The 8920-nt window shown below is 41.6% G+C and overlaps 1 protein-coding gene across 1 annotated transcript; it reads left to right on the forward strand.

Moving 5' to 3' along the window:
* Positions 1 to 883: 883 nt before the first annotated feature.
* LOC306782851 (uncharacterized protein) lies at positions 884 to 4922 on the forward strand (the record flags this gene model as incomplete). The annotated part of the gene is made up of 4 exons (XM_079276329.1): positions 884 to 964; positions 2176 to 2253; positions 2464 to 2570; positions 3395 to 4922. 4 exons carry the CDS (start codon positions 884 to 886, stop codon positions 3765 to 3767), a joined length of 639 nt encoding a protein of 212 aa, XP_079132455.1. The 3' UTR covers positions 3768 to 4922.
* Positions 4923 to 8920: the final 3998 nt, after the last annotated feature.

Here is an 8920-nt window from a genome sequence, read left to right on the forward strand (position 1 = left end):
GCGAGGAAGTGGCTGGTAACAGTGAGATGGTATTAACTTGTGTAGCCATGAATAAACCGCAGGTATGAACGTGTGTGTGTCGGGAATTACAGATCAGACAACAAGTAGTTCATGCATGTTTGTAAAAAAACGTTCTGTCTGCTGAGCTACATTATGAAGAGCTCACACCCCACTTTAATTGGAAACTGCTCATTTTGAAGGAGGGTTTTTATCTCCAATTATGAGAAAACATCGACCTGCGAAAAGGAAAGTGAAGCTGCTGCAGCATGAAAAAAACAAATCATCCAGATTTGAGAATAAACATGTCAATACTGTGCCTGCGTTTGTGTGTGTTTGTGTGTGTGCGTGCATATACATCAGGGTTACATGAGCCAGTCTGCCAACACTGGCTGACAATGGACCTCTGGCTCTGGGAAAGAGACCCTCTGAAATATGCATGAGGAAATACACACCTGTTTCCAGGTAACCAAGGCAGGGATTCTGAACCGTGACACAGAAATTTACTGTGTGTGTGTGTGTGTGTGTGTGTGTGTGTGTGTGTGTGTGGGTGGGTGTACACACCTGCGTGGGCGCTTGCAGCACAGCTTCCTAGCTTTACCTGTTCAGACACTCTGTGGGGACGAAAGCAGCTGTCAACTCCGTTTGCTTGACGAGGCCGACACTATCAGAGCGGGAGAAACAGCATGAAACAGTGCGGGCCTCGGTGCTGAACTGGTCCTCTGCCCTGCTGCTGAGCTGCTGAGCACTTTTTACGCATGGAAACAGGTCAAAGTCGGCCCAACTGAGACGAGCTGAGGCTGGACGCGGAGACTTGCCCGGAGGGTGGACCACAGAGGCATAAAGAGGTCTTCACAGGTCGTGTTGAGCATCGATTTGTGCAAGTATGAATCCGGTGTGGAAAGTCTATAAGAGCAAAGTGCTGAAGACTCTCAACCCTGAGTATGAGGACGACACTCCTGAAGAGGTACATTTACAACTTTCTCCATCTCACTGATTCAAATGGATGTAATAAAGTGTCAGAACATTGACATGGCTGTTGGAAACAGGAGTCAGAGAGTCACCGGGTTTGGTTTGCTGATCATGTTTTATTCATCACAGGGTCAGACGAGCTTGCTGGACTGTTTTGTTTTACGTGCAAAGGGAACTTTAATGCAGAAGTTAGGCCCACATACTTCCTCTTGTGTATTTTGGCTATTTTGACTGAATTATTAACTGATGGAATTGTTAATATTGATCAATATATATTCTCTTTCCAGTGTCAAAGTTTAAACCAGTAGCAGCCTATTAACAGCCTCAATAAAGCAGTTTGTAACTGAAGTGTTTTACATCAAGGCAACATTACAAGGCATGTGATCAGTGGTGGAAAATAACTCAGTATCACATTTCAGGACACCATTTTTAGGTAGTTTTTCCATTTTATGTTCCTTCCTATGTTACTTCTGCCCCGCTACACTATAGTACACTGTATTTACTTGTTACTTTTCAGATTATAATTTTATAACGCTGAGATCATGAAACATTTTTTGAACATTAAACCAGTGGTCACCGATCTTTTTGACTGGTGACCCCCGACACACACGTTCTGCTGTAACCTTAACAGATGACTGTATAGTTGCTCAAGGTAAAAGTTAATATTTCACATAAAAAAGAGACGATTCAAGAAAAGAATTTTGTCCAAGAACATCAGTTTTTCTTCTTTCATAAATCATCTCACAAACTCCCAGATTTATTTTGCACGCCTTAACTTGGGAACCCACTGGACACTCAGGGTGTACTCAGACCAGCTTCAAACTGTGGTCTCTCGCAATGCATCTACAGGACGACAGGGAACACTGTGTGTGTTTGGTGAGATCGTTTCCATTCGGAGGGATGTGCAGAGCTGCTATTTGAGTCGACATTGCTCCTTGTGAAATATGACACAGCTAAGGTGTATCGCCGTGACCTCAAAACATACACTGGTGTGGAAATACTATTCAAAAGTAGTCTCTGCCTTCTATATTTGTGATGAACATTTCCTGATGTGCGCTTTTAGGTCTTGTTCTGGGTTTTCTACAGGCTGTAGTGTCCACATTTTGCACTAGATGTCGCACAGATCCTGTGCATCTGTATTCGCATCAGGACGTTGCCGCGTGGACGGGTACATCCATTTTGTCTTGTATTTTCTGCCGTTTGCAGGTCACAGAGGTGGAGAATGATGTGAGTCCCGTGCAGGAGGATGAGGGGCCCAACGCTGTATCCCAGCTGGCCAAGAAAGTAAGTAAACAAATACAGTTTAGAATCATACAACTGTTAAATGTGTTACACATCCTCAGTGTTGTGTCAGTAAAGAGGAATATCATAATAAGTGGATGTAAAATCATTAAAAGTATCAGAAGACCATTGTTCGACTGATCCTCTGAAACCACCTAAATGTATACCCACTTTGACCTTTGACCCCACCTGTGTGGTTGGTTGTGTGTCCAGATGCAGGGCGCCGGGACTAAAAGCTGGAACAGACTTTCATCTCTCTTCAACAAAGAAGATGAACACCAGCTTCTAGAGGAGACTGAGAGCCCGCCCGTCGCCGACCAGTCAGTTGAAATCTTTCTCTTTTGTTGACATCTGTCCTCTTTCTCCCCGGAGAGATGTCATTCTCACACCTTGTACCATCTGTGGGGTTTGTGTCGGTGAAAGAGGGCTGGTTTGTTGGGTGTTTTTATAGTTTCTTGTCGCCTATTTAGCTTACTGACAAACTGAATGACAAAAAAGGAAATTATAACAAAATCGAACTAAAACTATGAATGTAAGCTTTGATTTGATGCAACCCTGGGCTAAATTTGGTCAGAACATCAAAGTTTAATAGACTTCTATGTTTACTTTTTGCTGAACAGCATTTACTGTAAATTACTACATTTAAAGCAGTAGTTTTGGAAAATATCCGATTATTTTCTCTCCTGCCATCAGTTAAATGAGAAGATAGTTACCAGTCTCTGTCCCCTAAATATAAAGCTGCAGTCAGGTTAGCTTAGCTTAGCATACAGACTGGAAACAGGGGGGGGAAGTGCTAGCCTGGCAGTCCAAAAGTAACAAAATCAAACCACCGGCACCTCTAAATCTCACCGATTTTGCTACTTTGGACAAAACCAGGCTAGCTGTTTCCCCCAGTTTGCAGTCTTCATGCTAAGCTAAGCTAACTGGGCTCTGGCTGTATCTTCTTGCGGACAACTAACTCACCAAAAGAATGTGCATAAGTGTAGTTCCCCAAAAGTCAAACTGCAGTAAACCTTATTTTTGACCAATTTATTTTAGTTTTTTCTGTATCAGCCATTATAATGAGTAGAAAACTAGAATAAAATGTAAAATCAGAAAATGTTGATTGTGTGTTTCACCCCACTACTTTTATCTTAATCCTCAGTCCACTTGCAATAAAGCCGGAGGAGCCTCCTCGTCCCACGAAGCGTACAGCAATCTGGGACAGCTTTGCGGCTAACTGGGCCGCCAAGAAGCAGACGGAAGCTGCAGCTGCTGCTGCTGCTGCTGCTGCTGCAGCAAACGATGCAGCGGGTCAGGGTGAGGAGGGGGTGACAGAGGCCGGAGGGGAGGAGAGCCAGGGTGGGCAGATCCCTCAGGAAGAGGAGAGTGAAGGAGGAGGAGGAGGAGGAGGAGGACGGAGCAGCAACAACAGCTTCTCCAAATACGTCGCTCTGGGAGGAGGGAGCGAGGACACGTCCTTCAAGTGGAACTTTGTCACCAGCAAGCTGGCAGAGCTGAAGACAAAGAGCAACTAGTAGCTGCTCGTGATGAAGGAATCTGGAGAGTATAAACAATATGATGAAGAGGTTGGGTGAAGGAAGTTTATGGAGGAGGCTATATTAAACACAGGATGTCCTGTAACTGAACTGTACAGCTATTGTAGAAGTCCCCTTCTATCTGAATCTAAATGTCCTTTTACAGCCACATCACAATGAACAAAAAAAGTTATAATAAAGCAGGTTTTAAACCTTTACTTTACCCTTTTTTAGGCCTGCATACTCCCACCACACAAATAGAGAACAGATTAAAAATATGTTTTGTGTTTAATCTTTAAAAGAAAGGACAGATTATAATGTGACCTGAAGATACTCTGGAATATACTAATAGATACTTCTACGATACTTTTACAGTATAACATGAGTTTACTCCACAACAGGGGACTTCTACAATTACTTGTACAGAAAGAGAGTTACGCTAATTGATGAAATTCTTTATTACGTACAGATGAGGTGGGTGGACGACACATAGCTGCCTGCAGAGCTAACATTTGTCTCTTTCCCAGCTCGAGACGCAGCTGCTGACAGTGTAACATGTCATCATTCAGGTTCAGGTAAATACAACCGATGTAGCCGCTGTTGAATCTGTCATACAGGCTGCACAATACAGCCCTTTCTTGGGGTTGCATGGTGATATCTTCTTTCCCAAAGTGCCTTTTTAAACCACAAAAAGGGCCCTTCATACCTGTCAGCAAACTTGATCTAATCTATAGTTCAGCAAAAACTGGACTAAGAGATTAAAGGCAGTAATAACTGGATTAGTTGAGGATTATCTCACTTAACCTGTGCAGAGGGCAGGGGATTTCAGTGCAGAGATTTGGCAGAGCGATGTGACTGTTACATAATATCAGCATTTATAAACCACCATTTCTCTCCTCGGACATCAGGGAGGGCAAATGTGCTGCACAATTATATGACGAAATGTGAAATGTGAATGTGTGTGTGTGTGTGTGTGTGTGTGGTGAGATAATGGCAGGTGCACTGACTCGATGACTTAACTGACTTTAATTTTCTGATTGTGACTGAGGCTGTGCAAAGCATGCGTTTTCAACATTCCTAATGTTGTGACATGAAAGAACATGGCATTTAAAGATGATTTTATCTCAGATTCAGTGTTTTTGTCTTGTATGTTTTAATCTGTTGTTTTGTTTTTCTGGTATGCTATAATAAAAGACTACTGCACTAAAAGTTCTGACAAAGCATGAATGAGTAAATGTAATTTTTTGTGTTTCTTTCTTTCTTTCTTTCTTCTTCCTTTTGTCACTTTACATCGTTTATTTTTCAAAGAAGACAAGCTGAAACAGGCCTAAAAAGCAAAGGAAAAAAATCTGTATTAAGAATTATGACTGCTAATGTTCACTCAACAACAACAGTGACACAGTTACTGCATTTTAAAGGTTTCATTGTAAAATGTTTGCTTTTCTTCTTGACATATTTTAAAACCGTTTATTTCTTCAAAAGCGTCACTCTTGTTTTCAAAAGGCCTTTAAATGCGTATCATGAGTCACAAATCGCATGATGAGTAAACAGTGGCTCATATTACTTTCTGATGACTTGTTTGGGGTATTTCATATTTTTTCCAACAATAGGACATAAAAAAATATTTGAAAGAAATAATATCAGAAAAAGAAACAGTAGCATGTAACGCACTCCATATGTTCAGTTGTTTTTCTTTTGTCACAAGCTTCTGATGGACAGAGAGGTTTCACCTGTGCTGATTGACCGTCAGGCTCTGAAGGAGGTGACAGGTGGAGGGGAGCGAGAAACCAGCTTCCTGCAAACACAAAGTCATTTTGTGTTGTTTTAGAGCTCAGTTGGTTTTAGTTTGAGTTTGAGGTTCTTGGTTCACCTAAAACAAGGGTTTTGTTTTGTGTTCATTTTGAGGGATGAAGTCCTTTGCTTTGGTCTGTGCCTCCTTTTGCCTGAGGTGTCTCTTTAATGTGACAAAAACAACAGAAAATCCAGAGCATGATTTAAATCTGCGTCCAGTGTGTTGCTCCTCTAACCAGCAGGGGGCTCCCTTTACCTTCTGAATGTAAAACATGCGTCTGCTCTATGTTCTATCTTGCTATACTGCCTGTCTCTCCATCACATACAGACTGAAGCCATCCTTTATGATCCAGCCAAAAATATGGTCATATGCTCTGTCAAGAATACACCGATCTCTCGTTTCCTTCACCTCCTTTATTTCCTTTTGTTCCCTGATCTACACCCATTTCCTCTCCTACTGTGCCATGTTTCCTCAGATACAACACTGTTTCCTTTTCAATTTAGGGGCCTTTGTTGAAATTTCCATTTCAAATTTGACAGTACGCCCAAATAAAAAGGCAAAGATTACCTGAGCAAATGCACCCAAAACTCGGGTTCATGTTCTTTTTTCTTTTTTTTTGACCTGCCTCCATTATTTCCATGTGCTTCCAGTGTCAGTCAGATTTCAGGGCTGTCATCGTGTGTCCTGTGAGTCTCAGTAGTTACGTCCAGACTTCCACAGTTGTCAGTCTCAGTTTGACTCAGAACAGATCTCCCCCTATTCACAAATGTTGTTGGATATATTCATGTAACTCACCCAGTTTCCGTCTCAGAGACCATAAAACAAGCCCAGGAGGTGAATCTATTCCACAAAAGCTGATTTTAATCATGAGAGTGGCTTGTTTGGGTGAAGGCTGATGCATGCTGCTGACTATTTGATGCTTGTGTGCAGTTCTTAGGCCCATGTCGAAGTCTTATTACACCAACTCTCAGTGGAAATGGGGTGTGTGGAGCATGAAAGCATCAACAGAAGTGTTGTGGTTGTCAGGTTGTGCAGGGGGAGACTGGTGGAAGTCTGTCGTGTCTTTAAAAGCAGCTTCTCAGATGCTGTACTTGTACTGTAGTTTTTCGTGTTAAATTGTAAATAGAAAGTAAATAGGAGTATGATAAACCGGAGATCTCCGGAAACTTAGAATTCAAAATTCTCTGTGATTTCACAACTACGAGCAACTACGAGTCTCATTTCCCAATACAGTCATTTAATTCATCGAAACATCACTTTGTACACCTTTTAAAGAGCAGCTTATACAATTATTGCTTTTGTGCCACAATTCAAACAGAATATAAAGTTTGATCTCAAGTGTCAATAAATGCAGTTTTCTGCATTCATATTTTATGTTTATGATCAGAGTGCCTAATAATAACTTCTAACTGTTTCACATTGATCAACTGTGACAAAGTAAATGTTGCACAGCCTAGCCTTCAAAGAGCATTTTAAAAACCACTTAACTGGGGTCATATTTTTTGTAGTGTGCTCCCTCATTAAAGGGCCACTACTACAGGTGTTTTCACTTAACCTGCCTGATTAGACCTCATCTCAGGACTCTGTGAAGCTGTGCTTGATCGACATCTAAGTCAAGGTGCAGTCAGACTGAACTGTGCTCGTGCGGTGTGGTCAACAGCGCCGGAGACAGGAAATAGCATGGGTAGGTTTGTAAACATAACCTGCAGGAGCTAGCGTAGCAGGCTAACAGCAGCAGTCCACACAGTTATAAATAACAGTGTTTTATCAGGGCGTTGTTTCTAGAAGATACCAACAAAACAACCAAGGTGTTTTATTCTTAACTGGCCAAGAAAGTCAGCCGACCTCAGTTCAATTGAGCATGTATTTCACCTGCTGAACGAAATAGAAAAGTTCCTCAAAACAAGCAGGATATAAAGACGCTAGTGCTACAGAACTACCAGAGCAGTTTGACACCAAATATTAAGAGTTTTCTACGATATTCGGAGTATTCTTAAAGATTTTATTTGTACAGGGACAGTTCACATTAATCGACAGCACACATTAATAAAAACATGACTGTAAATGTGACAGTGTTAGCTAAAAAAGCTAATTTTCAACCGTTGTCCCTGGGCACGGTGTTAGAAGCCGCTAAAAACATTTAAACATTTAAAAACTGTTTAAAAAGACAACAACACAAAAACAAGCAAACAGAGCTGTGCAATACAATCCTGCAGACACAGGATCAAACATGACAGGCAGACAGACAGACAGTATTCCCAATATTAATATAGCAAACAACTATTTGCTATGTAAAGATACAGTAAAGTAAACCGTATAGAAATGTTCTCGCTCGGTGTGGCCAACGTGATCTCAACGAAATATGTGAAATGACCACGGCCTCTTAACAGCTAAACTTTAGGTTTAGGCAACGAAACTGACATTAAATATTAGCAATCAAACCACTTAGGAAAAACGACATGGTAAGACAAATAAAATGTGTAAACACTTCATGATCGTCCCCAGCGTCACGTCACAACAACTCAACAAGACTTTAGGACACGAAAACCGGTATTGAACACCAGTCTCCTGGTTGAAAGTCTTGTGTGTGCCGCCATCAGTCCTTCATACATCCAACTGCCTCGTGCTCACACACGACCCCAGACGTGTCGGCTATCGTCTGTCTTTTCAAACAGTACGTCACCCTGTCTCGCTGATCCAGTGGCCTTTGCCATTTGGCTCACGTTTGGCTCCGAGTGTAGCACAAACACTTCCCCTCCCCCGCCTCCGACACGGAAAAAACACTCGCAGCACTTTCTTCTTTTTCTTTCCGCTGATGAACAAGGATGACTACACCGCTTCGCACCTTGCCCCCGGCTCTCTGTTGCACACACTGTAATTACTTCAAACAAAAGTTTAATTGTTGCACATCGCCCACAATGCTTTTCGTTCACTCTGCTTGCTCAGATGGATAGGAGATGGTAAATAGAAGATAACAAGTTTAATCTGTTGGTGTCCATAATTGTCTTTTGTGGTGCGATTTGCCTTTGTAATAATGATTATATATGGCAATACGTGGCAAAAGGTTAAAGCTACGAAGGGGTAGTGGCTCTGATTAGAGCTTTTAAATGACATTTTCAAGCTAAGTGCATAACTTTAGACAAGCTAAATACACAAGAAAAATAAAATTAGATTTGTATTATACATAGATGCTCTCTATAGGGAATTTTGGTTATCCACAAAACTCATTTCTTTGTTACTGAAATAAAGAAAGAGAAAACATCACATGAGGTCAGCGGGACCATTTTAGAGACACAGTGCAGAATGGTGAATTTGGGTCAAACTACCATGTGATTACGTTGTAAGTTGAAGTGGTATTTCC

This window comes from Melanostigma gelatinosum (genome assembly GCF_949748355.1).
Source record: "Melanostigma gelatinosum genome assembly, chromosome: 9".
Lineage (NCBI taxonomy): Eukaryota > Metazoa > Chordata > Actinopteri > Perciformes > Zoarcidae > Melanostigma > Melanostigma gelatinosum.